This window comes from Podarcis bocagei, assembly GCF_964188305.1.
Source record: "Podarcis bocagei genome assembly, chromosome: 3".
Classification (NCBI taxonomy): domain Eukaryota; kingdom Metazoa; phylum Chordata; class Lepidosauria; order Squamata; family Lacertidae; genus Podarcis; species Podarcis bocagei.
This window is the reverse complement of record NC_138127.1, coordinates 47,078,019-47,092,427: the sequence shown is the minus strand read 5'-3', so window position 1 is coordinate 47,092,427 and position 14,409 is coordinate 47,078,019. Positions and strand designations below refer to the sequence as shown.

The 14,409-nt window shown below is 39.0% G+C and overlaps 1 protein-coding gene and 1 long non-coding RNA gene across 3 annotated transcripts in view; one reads left to right on the top strand and one right to left on the bottom strand.

Annotated features, from left to right (window-relative positions):
• PDE7B (phosphodiesterase 7B) overlaps window positions 1-14,409 on the bottom strand; it is a 166,565-nt gene that overhangs the window by 84,837 nt on the left and 67,319 nt on the right. For both annotated transcript variants that reach the window (XM_081187895.1, XM_081187896.1), the window contains exon 2: window positions 2,603-2,663. In XM_081187895.1, the coding sequence (XP_081044021.1) occupies window positions 2,603-2,663 (61 nt within the window). The remainder of the gene's footprint in view (window positions 1-2,602; window positions 2,664-14,409) is intronic.
• The window catches only part of LOC308583703, a 58,698-nt gene that overhangs the window by 23,641 nt on the left and 20,648 nt on the right, over window positions 1-14,409 (top strand). The window lies entirely within an intron of this gene.

The following is a 14,409-nucleotide window of genomic DNA, read 5'->3' as shown; positions in this document are numbered from 1 at the left end:
CAAACGTCTGACAGGGCTTCCGTGGCTTCTGATTGGCTGCAGGACCTTCCTGCAGCCAATCAGAAGCAGCGCTTTAGTTTCCGAACATTTTGGAAGTCAAATGGACTTCTGGAACGAATTCCGTTCGACTTCCAAGGTATGACTGTAGTTGTAACCAGTTAACTAATGAGCTGATTAACAAAATTAGAATCTCATAACTGTTACATAATGAATATGCCCAAATGGAGGATAATAATTATTCTAACTAAAGGACACAAATTATTAATTGTGTGGAACACAATGCATGGTACAGCTGCACTTTATCACAGAGAGCAACTTGAACTAAAGGCCACAATTTTATCAATGCCATTAATGAGTTATTTGTACCACTGTTCTCCTATTCTCTGTGAAAAACTGTCTGGACTGTTTTGTGAGAACCGTGAAGACTTATTGCCAAATTACATACAACGTATATGCAACCAATATAGGGAGGGGGGAACTGATTGACTAGCTCACCCAGATATTCAGGAATGATTGTCTACAGGGCAGACCCAGAAGGATGGCAGCAGTGCACCACATACAGTAGTACTTCAGGTTAAGTACTTAATTCATTCCGGAGGTCCGTTCTTAACCTGAAACTGTTCTTAACCTGAAGCACCACTTTAGCTAATGGGGCCTCCAGCTACCACCGCGCCGCCAGAGCATGATTTCTGTTCTCATCCTGAAGCAAAGTTCTTAGCCTGAGGAAATATTTCTGGGTTAGCGGAGTCTGTAACCTGAAGCGTCTGTAACCTGAAGCGTATGTAACTCGAGGTACCACTGTACTGTCACCTACAGCTCCCAGCTAAAACCACTCCAGCGTATCATCAGTGATCTACAGCTTATTTACAACGATACTTCTATCTCACAGGCATTGGGTAGATCCCAAGAGCACTTTATTGCTGCCCCAACTCCTCAAATGCCCCTCTGAGGGAAATAGAGTGGGTTTATTCTTTATTTATTTATTAAATTTCTACACCACCCTTCCCAATTTTAAAAGGCCATGGATTGTTTAATTAACCAGAGGTCTGGGAGAAGGCAAATGTTTTTGCCTGGAGCCTAAAGATATGTGAGGAAGGTGCCAGGAAAGTCTCCCTAGGGAGAGCATTCCACAAGTGGGGAGTCCTTCCTTCTTTTCTCATGGAGGAGGCGCACAAAGAAGGGCCTCAGATTATGATTGCAGGGTGTGAGTCAGTTTGGTTTAGATTCCGCTGATCCATTGCCAACCTTACTCTATCCCTAAAATACATTTCAGGGTCTTGTGATGGCTATCGCTGGTAAAATTCATTACCAGCTTGGCAACAGCCCATATCTTAAGAGGTGCTGTGGGGACTTCTGTCACTGTGGTGGTTCTGCCCTCCTTCCCAACCGCTGCCAATACAGTTAGTGTAGGGCGGGGGGGGGGGGAGTGGACCTCTGCTGAATCATAACCTCTGCCAGCAGCATGAATCAAGTGCTAAGATTGTTCTGTCACACTGCCACCTCTCTGACATTGCATATAATATACAGTGGTACCTCGGGTTAAGTACTTAATTCGTTCCGGAGGTCTGTTCTTAACCTGAAACTGTTCTTAACCTGAAGCACCACTTTAGCTAATGGGGCCTCCTGCTGCCGCCGCGCAGCTGGATCCCGATTTCTGTTCTTATCCTGAAGCAAAGTTCTTAACCTGAAGCACTATTTCTGGGTTAGCGGAGTCTGTAACCTGAAGCGTATGTAACCCGAGGTACCACTGTAGATTCCTGGACTATTTGGAAAGTCTGAAAACATGGATAAAACAATTAAATACTGAAGTTTTCACACATCGTCTTTCCTCCTCACCAGTGCAAGCTGGCCCATTAGGGTGAATGAGGTACAAACCTCTTTCTGTCCTCAGCCAGGTTCCCCACTTGCCTGCCTTCTGACCTAGAACCAGTTCACTGGCTGTCAACTTCCTTCTCCTTAATTTCCGTTTTGCCCCTTGTAGAACTCAGCAGGGGCAAAACTAGAATTAGTTGGCTCTGATTCTCATTGGTTCTGGCTCCACCTTCTGTTGGCCTCTCATCCTACCAGTTCTATTAGGCACCAGCCCACACTGTCTCTCCTCATATCAAATTAACAACAGTCCCAATTGACTTCTCACTTCAAATCAGCACACATCAGACCGTCGAAGTTAAGCTGCTTTAGATACGAAACAGTTTGTTGTTAAACAGAATTAAAACTGATAAAAGTAAGAACCTGTACTCTGAATGCTGCCTAGTTAAAATCATAAAAAATCAAGTTGATGCAAAAATGAATAAATAGATGCAGTTCCAGCTATGCAGTGTCTTGTCACAATCTGCATTTAGATTTTGTAGCCAACAGTCAGAAATCACTCTGTCAACAACTTTCTACAAGTGAACTGAGGGCTCATTATAATCAATTAGTGCTCATATGCATTCACTATTCATACCAGTTGCACCAAAGCCAACTATACATCCAGAAGAATTATGGCTACCAACCAACCTCATTAAAATGCAGACACTCTTTGAAAAGAAACACCTCATTAAAACAGTGCATATTTCTCCACATACCAAACTCCAGATTAAAGAAAATGGACTCCACTTACCTAGCATGCGAACACATTTGGCACTCTGCTCTGGGCTATCGAATGAGATTTCTCCACACCTCTGGGGAAAAGAAAGGAGAGGAACATATTCAACACAAAACCCAATATTTAATCCACGTTAGCTTTACAACTTTCACTGCTTTTGTTTTCCATACGCCTATTCCTTCATCCAAACATTAGAAATCAGTGTCATTTTAGAAGCCAAAGTTCTCTGTTAACCAGAGCCTTTTTATTAAGTGAGAAAATATGCCTTGCTCATCTCCTCCTCTCCTCTCCTTGAGATCAGGCTAATAAGTAACCCTTGCACTTTGGGATGGGTGGTGGTGGTAAGCCTTAGGAAAGGAACCTGGGTTTCTCGTTCATTTATTTGGCCTTTCTTTTCAGTTTGGTTTGTCATCAGTGTTTTGCTTGAGTAGGAATTTAACCAGTCGTTTCACTGAACATATCATGGGAATTTATAGGACTTTAATTATCAGGACATTATAGGACTTTAATTATCAGGACATTATAGGACTTTAATTATCAGGAAACTAACTGTACTGTATCTTGCAGTATGTGTGCTGGAGCCTAAAGTGCAGGATGGTTGCTTTATTGTCATACAAGGTCAAGGTGGCAAGGCTTCTGGTATTTACACCTGGCCTGGTTAATCCATAGTCTTCCTACTGCCTGCCATTTATGCATTCCTATTTCCCTTCTAATGTTGTATGGTCCCATTTCCCATTTCTCTTCTATTCCTGAAGAAGGCTAATGGTAATTCATGATTTCAGTTGAGCACAGGTCCATTTCAGACACGTCACAATCATTGCATTTTCTTCAATTGAAAAATTTAATTGAAAAAATCACATATTTGGAAAAAGTCATATACATCATAGAGGTAAAAAATGAATGAAAAGGATGACAATAACAATTTTGATCAAAAGTGTATGGAACACCAGCCTACTGAAAAAACTAACCCATAAACTACAGATGTTGAGGGAACAAAAAGAAATGGACAATTTCACAAAGATTTGGCTTAACTTTATTATGTATGCAAGTTTTCCAGATAATAATCAACACCCCCCTCCCCGCACAGCATATAGCTCTATATGGCTAGAGTGATCGCCCAATAGAAAAAAGGCTTTGGGTTTCAAATCCTTTCCCTGCTCACACTCACATTTACACAAACACATACTGTTCTTCATTATCCAATAAAGGAAGCATTTAGTTCATTAATAATCATCCTTACACCAGACTCGCTGGAATCTCTAAATATTTATCACTAGATGACTGCCACTCAAATAATGCTGATGAATGTACTTGAGAAATATTGTATTATTTTCCATTTATAGATTTTTATGTCTTTATGTTCTTTCTTCTTTTTTGTCTTCCTTTTGTTGACACTTGATTCTTCATAGATATAATACTATGAGGTCTCACATTAGAAATGTTTCTTATTTGTTTTTATATTCTATACATTGAGAGTTTATAAGTGTTCTACATTATTAAACTGTTAGATTTTAAAAAGTAAATAAAAATTATAATTATAAAAATGATTTTTTTAAAAATATCGGGGAGTTCCAAGATGGGCCTCCAGATATTTTTTACTGAGCTGAATGGAAGAGTTCCAATGAAGTTTCATAAAAAATGGATTCATTCCTCAAATACGTTTTAGGAGCCATGGCTCTGCACCGGTGAGCTCATTCAATATTTTCCAAGAATGCAATACATTTTACTCTGGTTTACCACAAGGAGGAAATGGACTATACAGTAGAACACTGTTTGGTCAAGAAAATCATTTTTTCCTTTCCTATTTCACAGTATTTAATAGGCTTCTTCATTCCTACTGATCCCCCACCCCCATTTAATAGAACAGAACTTTAAAAGATGCATACTGTATTGAAGTTATTAGTGCCAGAGGAGAAAGATAGCTGTATATTTTACTGGAAAACTCTGTGTATGGGGAGGTCTGTTCTTGAGCAAACAAATACTTCGTTAATTCTCATTTGATTTTTCTTTTGCATTCACTATTATTTATTTATAAGCAACAAACATTTTTTCCTATTCTCACAAAGTATGCCTTTTGGATTCTTCATTATGACACAAGAATAAGGTCTGTGTGAAGGACCTTATATTTTTGTATGTTGTGGGAGTAAGAGAGCAGTGGCTCCTTCCAATCCCCCTTTGCTTCTCCTGTGCTATTCCTCTTTTTACATCAATGTGCATTCAGAACCCTGCGCAAACAGTGCTCTGAATGCATGAAGGGCAGTGTAGAGGCAACAATCTGTCCCTCCAGCCATCCATTAATTGTACAGGCTACAGCATCAATTTATATCGCATGCAGTGGCATGACAACTTTGGCTGCCTCCCAACGGCTATTAGAAGGGGTCCTCTGATTTGATCATTCCACTTGCCATGGCAAGCATCTCAGACCACACCTGGGTACTGACAAGCTAGAATGTGTGCAGAGGAGGGTGACCAAAGATCTGGAAACCAAGCTTCATAAGAAATGGTTGAGGGTACTGGGTATTGTTAGCCTGGAAAAGAGGAGAGGATATATGATAGTCATCTTCAAATATCTAAAAGGCTGTCACATGGAAGATGGACAAGCTTGTTTTCTCCTGCTCTGGAGGCTAGGGCCTGAACCAATGAATTCGAGTTACACGAAAGGAGATGCCTACTAAACATCAGGAAGACCTTTGATACTAAGAGCTGTTTGACAGTGGAATGGACTTCCTAGGGATGTTGTGAACTCTCATCCCTTGGAGATTTTTAAGCAGAGCTTGGATGGCCATCTGCCATGGATGCTTTAGCTGAGATTTGTACATTGCAGGAGGCTGGACTAGATGACCCTCTCGGTCCCTTCCAAGTTTACAATTTTATGATTCTAAGACATTCATTCTATGAGTTTGTGATTACACTGTGTTCTGGAAGGACGCCAAGTCTCTCTGAAGTGCAATGTGGCATCCATGACAAGACCCCACACTTCATCTCTTGGAAATCTGTAGAATCTTGGCTGTCAGAAACATTTTAAGCAACACCAGTCAAGTGATTGTGTTTTGTTCCACAGCTCATAACTTCCCTAGATTGCTGGCTAGTATCTATGAGACCATAACATAAACAGTAGCATTGGAGAAATCATGCTGAAGTGGATCACATTCCAATGCTGGTTATGTAGGAATTGTTGGGAATCTGGACTAGACTTTATTTAATCTCCATTGAGATGGATGGTAAATTTAGGGTGTAGCAGGTCACACGCATAATAAATCCATGTGTAATTTAGTTTCTATACACAGGAACAATAGATGATAGCTGCAGGAAGGCAAGACTGGTATTATATCAACGAAGCTGACAAATTCAGTACTAGCACACTACAAAAATCCTTCTGAACTTGATGGAAACATTGAACCTCCTATCATGAGATCTGCCCAAACCAAATTCACACAATCTTCTCCTTGGTTTTTATTTAAATAACACTTACTTTTTTGTTATTTGCCCAAGGCTAACAATTTAAAGTAACTGCACCAACTTTTATAAATAGCAAAAAAGTTTTTTTTAAAAATCGGCACACTAAATACAGTAGCATCTTATAATAAATCCAGATCTTCTGTACAAATACCACAATTCAAATATTTGTGGGATCACTCTCCAGCATGTGACCAAATGGGTAATTTATGTTGAACAGAAGAGCATTTGTAAAGGACTTGTTGCCTCTCCAGCCCAAGATGCTCCCTGCATGTGAAACTAACAATCAAATGTTACTTTATTCCCTTCAGTTTTGAAAATGGTAAGCCAGGCCATGGAACAAACTTAACTTCAATGCAGAGCAAAAATGAACCCCAGATCTTCAAAATGTAATATGTTCCTAACAGATCATCTGAAGCCACAAAATAGCAAGTGGCATTTTGGGGGGAGGAGAAAAAAAAAGGAAGCATGCATTTCACTGCTGCTGATGACAAACATCTGAATGCATTTAGAAATAGCCTCAAATAGTGCCTACTTTGAGAAGCACACACACTGCGTTTTCATGTGGTTCAGAATACTAATTCAGCAATATTCTTTGCAATTAAGAGGGGGAAGGGGGCCTTTAAAACTAGTTGGAAAATAGAAGACATGTGACATCCTTCCTAAAAGCAAAGCTAACATTCTATTTAACTCAGTTACCATCGTTTAATGTTTTTAAATCCCAAAATACAAAAGTAAGTTGGGGAAAACATTTTTGCCAGCAAAAATTGCATGGGGAAAATTGATACCACCTAATGCAAACTTGTAAGAAGATTTCTTTAATATTCTAAATATTCTAATATTCCTCCTGGAGAGGAGGTTCAATTACCTGTCCCCCTAAGACCTCACATGTTTAAATTATCTGAAGGAAAAAGGAATGCTTTTAATAAATTAAACAGATGAGAAAATGCATCTCTCACTGCGTTAGCTGTAAAGTAACTGCTTGTCAATCCATATTATAAATGTAAAATTAAGGAGTGTTCCAAAAATCAGCTGAGTTAAATAAATTCTCAAAGGCTTAAAACAGCAGTTCTGGGATGATTTCATAATGTTTGAAAACACTGGGCCATTGAGAAAACATGCCATATCCCTTCAGCCATGGCCAGCATATCTGGCTGTGTGCGTAACTACACATTACACACATACACAGAAAACAAAAACTCAGTGGCTACTTTTCTTAACATTTCTCCTTTTTAAAAAAGCAATGAAACTATGTGTGGGGCAAAGTCGTTTCAGGAGATGAGTGGGGCATTTGGAACAAAAAAAACAACAACCAGCAGGTGGGACAAGGGTTAAGCAGTTGCTGCAGTTTCTCTGCTCCAAATTGCCCCAACACTGTTTCCTCTAGTAAAAAACCATCACATTATTGTTTGATGCAGTGCCGCTGAGAGGTAGGAACAGAAGGCACAGATGCACCAGACCCACAGGCAGCAGGGGTCCTGAACTCTAAGCTTTCCTTTAAAAAAGAAGGGGGAAAAAGAAGGTAAAACACTAGGCTTCCTGGAAGTGAAGATACAAAACAAAATGTGCAGGTGCCCTTTTGTGAAACGAGCCAGGCTGCCTGCTTCCACCTTACAAGATTTTTAGTCAATAACTGAAGTCAGAGTTACAGATATTCATTTCTTATATTTTTATTTAAAATATATAACCAAGTTGCCCAGATGTTTACTGTTGTCATTTTCAGTCACACTTGAGCTCTTTGCCTGATTTAGGGTTTGCGTTAGAGATGGAGGAGAAATTCAGTTTGGTCTGCATTTAAGGGCAAATCTATCAAATCTGCACTTTCAGAAAGAGTATGAGAACTGAAACAGAGCAATCGTTCAAAATCCACATTTTTGTGAATTTTTTAGTGTTCTCTAACCATGCAGTGTTTACAAAATCACACATTAAGGGAAAGTGTGTGTGAAATGAATACATTAGTGAAAATAGCTTACAGAAATTTATTATACTGGAGGAAATTGCTGGCAAAAAAATGTGTACATCACTCAGAATGTATAAGAAAATAGGCTTATTAGAAGAGATTCACACTATGATGCTGATGAATTTTCATAAGGATTTCTTTATTTAAAGAACTTCACAAATTGCTGCAGAAATGTGGAGAACTGAATTTAATATTGGAAAAATGAGAAACCGAGAAGAAATTTGTGTCTTCTGTAGGTTCAGCAAAGGTCCCGATCCACTTATGGTACACTGGGCCCAGTAAATCCTGTCTGTCCCAGTGGTTACATAGTTATGTTATCTAATGGGTTGCTAGACTCTAGCTGAACAACAGCTGATTGAACAGCTTCTATGCAAGTATAAAAGGACCAGTGAACTCATACAGCATGATGTTGGCCCAGACAACTCTGTTTACCATGTGAGACAGCTAATCAAAGATAATTTTGTGGGGTCTAATATGGGCTTCTGCTCCACTGAAATCATGAATTTCAAGAAGCACAGCATGCCTGCGGGAGTTATCTACACCTCCTTCTAGCAAGAGTACACTGTACTGATTTATACCTGGAGACATGCTGATAAGCAATGTGGAAAGGTCCTTATATTTACTGCAAAATGTATAAGAGGCACAATTATTTCCCCACTCTGCAGAGATGGGAGAAGGGGCATTACTAGGTAATTAAAGGGCTTGTGGCAGAGGCCCATGACATAAATTTTCATAAGTGTATATAGTGTCTTTCAGCAACTTACGATGATGTCTGTGGTGTCACCAGCACTACCCTTTACAGCAGGGGTCGGCCAGGTTTATCTTGCCTGGGCCGGATCGCGCACCCGCCTGCAATTTCCAGCGCTGCAGAAGTGAGTCCCCACGCCACGCCGGTTTAGCACAGCGTGTGAGTGGGCAGCTCGGATTGGGGGCAGTTTGGGGGCCGGTCAAACAACCTCCGCGGGCCGCTTCTAGCCCATGGGACTTAGGTTGGTAATCCCTGCTTTACAGCATGCCCATCTGTCCTGTAAACAAAGCTTTTGGGGGGGGGGGGAGAGATCAGGAGATTTGTGGCCTGGCATCAAAGACCTGGGTCTCAAGGCCCCTGAGCCAACCCTAGCAGAAATGTGATTCAGTTTGCAGCTAAGGGGGAACGTAACTAATCTGGACTTTCTGAATCAATAGACAAGCCAAAACACATTCCAAATTCTGTAGCACAGTTCTCCAGCCAATTAATGTGTGCAAAAGTGTATGTACTAGGGTAAAGTGTGTATTAAAATGCATATATTAGGGAAAAAATAATTTGGAGAAATTTGCATTAAAATCCTGATGCATTTTTATGCAGACTTTTAAAGAAACTGCTAACTGATGTGGAAGTTCGGAGAACTGACAAAGCTTGGAAAAATGACAAAGTGAGAAAAACATATGGACAGTTGTGCCCATCCCTAGAAGGCATAAGGGCCGTGGTGGTGCTGAGGCTGAGAGAAGAGCGGTTCATTTACAACCAGCTTATGAGTTAAGCAATGAAGCAGTATTTTGATCCAGCAGCTCCTTCCTTTATGGCTCATACTCTTACAGCATATTCCTAAATATGGTTACTCTGAAGTAACATTCAATGGGGCTTACTCCCAGGCAAGTGAATATATGAACACAGCCTTCATTGCTACATTACACCAACTCTTAATCAAGGCGCAAAACCCTCCCAATGGATCTTTTTGTTTTATTGACATGATTCGTTTTCCAGATGTTTACAGAAGGATAAATTTGTTCCTGAAACATCCTGCTTCTTTTGCAGCCAGCTGCCTTCTAGGCAACAACTGCAGGCCACTTTTTTTTTCATGCACAAAGAGCAAGCATATCCTTTAACCTCTTCCACTTGGTTAGTTTTAGAATATGAAAAACCAGAAAGAAGCATAACTACTGATTTTTGCCAAAACAGGAAGAGGTCTATAAAATTAGTAGCAAGGAGACAACCCAATCCTTCATAGTGGCTTTAGTCTTACAGAAAGAAGTTAGGATACACAACTACATCATATCTGTCAGTAAGAGGGTTGGATAGTAGAGAGTCAAGGCTTTACCATCTAAACTAACTGAACATAGAACTGCACACTATTCAAAATTTTTCAAAGTTTAAATCTAAGCTATTGAATTTTGAACACATTTTTTTTCTCAGTGGAAGAGATGCATAACTGTATGCAATAACAATGCATGACATGGATTTTGTCCTTATATCTTAAGTGTTCTTCATATATTTTATGGATTAAAGCAATGTGTTAATGTACTAAATTAAAATCTTTTTCACCTTGTTCTTTTTCACTCTAAGCATCAAATCAAATTATGTGTGCCGCGTGTGTCTCTCTCTGTGTGTGCACATGTAGTCTTCAACTGTGAGAATGTATGTTCTAATTTGCTTGCAAACCGTTGTCCTAGGAAAATTTGCTTGAGAGGGAAAACACTTCCCTCGCTCCAACCTGGCTTTCTTAAAAAGCCAAACCTGGCAGGCAAGGAATGATGTCACACAGTCATGTTGCCAATATGATTCCCCGACTGGCTGGGATCTCCTCGGGAACAATGCCCTCCACTTGTTTTTTTGAAATAAAAAGTGGTGTTAAAGCTGCAGATCAGGGAGAGAAGTTGTGAGTAGACATCTAATGCAATCTAACCCATCTTTGTGGGTGAAAATTTGGTGGACCCCTAATGAATTTACTACAAAATGCTGGTATTTTTCTTCCCTCCCCACTCTAATTGCTTAAGAAGTAATACTGCAAATAAGACTGTTACACTGCACCTATGCAAGGCAGTGCTCTGTGCTTTATGTGGATATTATTTTATTTCAAAAAAAGATGAGTAAGGCTTTCCGTAGTTTCCGTTATTAACCTCCTAAGATGTATAGTAATTATTTGTTATCCTTTATATTTCACGTATAAATAAAGGCCTACAAAATATTTTCAGCATTATAGCAGCACTGATAAGAAATGAAGACACAGATAGGGCACACTGCACATTTAATGCACCTGGCTTCTGCCAAGGAATACTGGGAATTGTAGTTTACCCCTCATAGAGCTACACTTTCCAGGATTATTTGAGGGAAGCCATGTGCTTTAAATGCATGGTGTGAATGTGACGTAATCTTCCTGCACTGATACATAATTTTTTTTCAAATTTGGAGTATATTTTGAGATGAGGAGGACTGAGTGGTATGGGGAAATGCCTACAAAGAAATGTGGTTCATATGTATTTAAGTAAACAATAAGGCTGTGACCCTGTATGCATTTAGGCTTCTTATCCCACAGGCTGTACAGAGGATTGCAAGTGAAGTGGGCAGTGAACCACATGTGTTCTGTGCCACTTTTTCCATTTATTCCTGTGAACTACAGAAAACACCTTGTACTTTTCCAGTGACTTAACTATGGAAATGCAAATTACCCTATTGGTCACCCTACTGGGTATAATAGAAGCCTGTTTTTATTCTGTCTTAGAATGATTGTATCTGAAGTAATTGGTTACATATATTTGCAAGAGTTAGTTAGCCTACATTAAACATGCTCGGGCTACTATTATTTCAGAGTTCTGGAAATTTACTCATTGTTTACATGGAATACTAAACCACTAGGAAGATGATTAGGCTATAAACTTAATCCCCATCTTCTTTTTTAATTGTGATTGGCAAGCAGGTTCAATATTGATGGCCTAATGTTATAAGAAAGCAACACAGGCAGGCCAGGCATCTGAATTGCCCCAAGTTTGGATTTTCACATAGGCATGTATAAATGTCTATTACAAGTGTATACCAGAGTGAAGACTTGGCCCTCCTCAGTTGTATGGTTTTAATTTTCTTCTTATCTAAGCAGACATGCTTGCTTGTAGCTAATTAGAACAAAATGTAATGATATATATCCAACAGAAAAATAAAAATAGGCTGTAACTTGCTTTTTATGGGTGCATATAATTTTATTCCCTGTTTCAATGCATCTCACAAAGATCAGACGTTAAAAAGGAGTCTGTATTTAAGGCCAAACAAAACCCCCACCAACCTCTTAGGACGGCTACTCTTGCCATCTGGATGTAATGTAGTCCAGTGAAAGGATAACAAAGTTATGGTTTGGGTTTATAATGTTTTCTTTAGTGTTTTATGTGGTATTTCACAACCCATCGGGGCCTCCTCAGTTAGTACATTAGGAAACATCCACTGCAGTATTAAATTCACTATGTGAAAAATTACGGTTTGCTAGAATCAATTATTTAAAGGAATATGCCATTTAACTGATTTGGATCTCAGTCTTTTGGAATAATTTTAACTTTTAATGACCAAATAGGCAACCAGTTTGTGAAAAATTGAGGTTTTATCTCACCAATGCTACTCAACTATCTTGGTTTGGCTGTCTTTATACTCTATTAGACCTCCGAAATGTGGAACATTGGCTTCCCAATCTTTCCTCAAAATGCATTACATATATATACTTTAGTTCTTTATCCTTAAAAAACCCAGCACCACCATAGAATTTGTAATAAAATCCTTTCCACTTGATACACTGTCTAAAATGCATAGTGGTGTACTCAGTTTATAGGCATGGAATGAACATATATGCAGAATTATTTAAAAGTGTAGACAAATATATTTATTAAAACTTTACTTATCCAAGTATATTAATAACACATAAGACTAGAAGTTATCAATAAACTTCAATAGTCACTGAAATCTGTACAGTTCCTTTAGGGAAACTGTTATATCATTACCATTAACTGCCTTAATTTGAAATCCAGATGCCAGTGAACCATTCCTTAAAAGACAAGAAATTGGCTCTCTGGTCAGGGACGTCTTTAGTAGGCTTGCTTGAGCATCTTCTGAATCTTATCTGCTTGTCAAGATATCTGACAAGCAGGACATGCAAAAGACAATGTCACAGTTGTCCCTGGAGACCTGGTTCCTGAAACCAACTGCTTTCTGTTCTCACTCTGGCACAAAACTGTCCTCAGAAACTGGTTTTGGAACTTTCCAACCCTTTTTAGCCCTCACAGCTTCTGCCCTGAATGATTTCAACCAATCTTAAGGTTCTTGCTAGGCACAGTTGCTATTGCTTCCTCTCAGATTCTTTCCTACCTGAACTTCTTCCTCTGAACTTGGCAATGCTGTGACTGCCGTTTTATATATCAGTCATTATTCTCTGGCCAATATCCTGCCACTTCTCTATCGGCCAACTCATTGGCCTATGTTCATGAAACAATTAGAGCTAATTGGTTCATTAACTGACCTATCAAAACCCAACCTTCTGGATTTTCCTATCCACTATATAAACTGAGAGGTCTAACTGTGAACCATTTAAGGCCTAAAACAGCTTCCATAGTAAATGTAGCAACTGTGGCCAGCATGTTTGTCAGGTACAATGTGCCAACAATAAGTTTACCCCACAAAGTAACTGCTGGGCTTTAGTTATGTAACTTCTCACTGTTACTCACTCATAAACACAACAATATTACATATATAACTATTGTTATTTCTATATTTACATAACATATTTTACCTCTTTTTTTAAATTCTCCACACAGCTTGAGATCTAAAGATATACAAACACATTATTCTATATTTTAAAGGGTGGCAACAGTTCAGTATTAATTTATTCCTAAACCTACTCTATGTGTTCTAATTTAAGAAAATCATATGCTCATGAAATTATGGCTGTGAGAGTCTGAAATAGTTCAGTTAGATTTCTTATTATGCTTTGGTGGATCTTGAGTTCTCCAATCAACTAGAATGAACTGTAAGTACATTGTGATGTGTTAGAGAGCCTTGATAAGTTAACTATCTTTCTACTATTGCTAGCCCTATTTGGATGTTCATTATACTTGCATATAAGCCAGCTCTGAGGGGGAGGGGGGTGCAATTTCAACTCTACCCCCTCCAACGCACCACTTTCATCCAGTCTGCAGCCTTTAAGTATGAGACTGAAGATCTGAAGTGGGGGAGATTTCGCTACCTGTGGAGTCTCTCTTCATGATTTAAAACTCTGCACAATCAAAGGCAAGACTTTCAGCCCAATCCAGTTTTATACACACACAGTTCTGTGTCACTAATTGAGGCAGGATGTGATGCGCATTCAGATGCACTATTGAATATACATTCCATAAAAAAATATGAACTATTACTACATATGAACTATTAATATTATATTATTGATTAAATGCATGTGTCACCTAATGCACAATATGTCTTAAGCAACTTAACAGTTAAAACACACTTTAAAAAAAATGCATTTAATGCCAAGTTATATTTACAAAAAATGCATTTGTTGCGATAAAGTACAGTGGTACCTCTGGTTAAGAACTTAATTCATTCTGGAGGTCCATTCTTAACCTGAAGCTATTCTTAACCTGAGGTACCACTTTAGCTAATGGGGCCTCCCGCTGC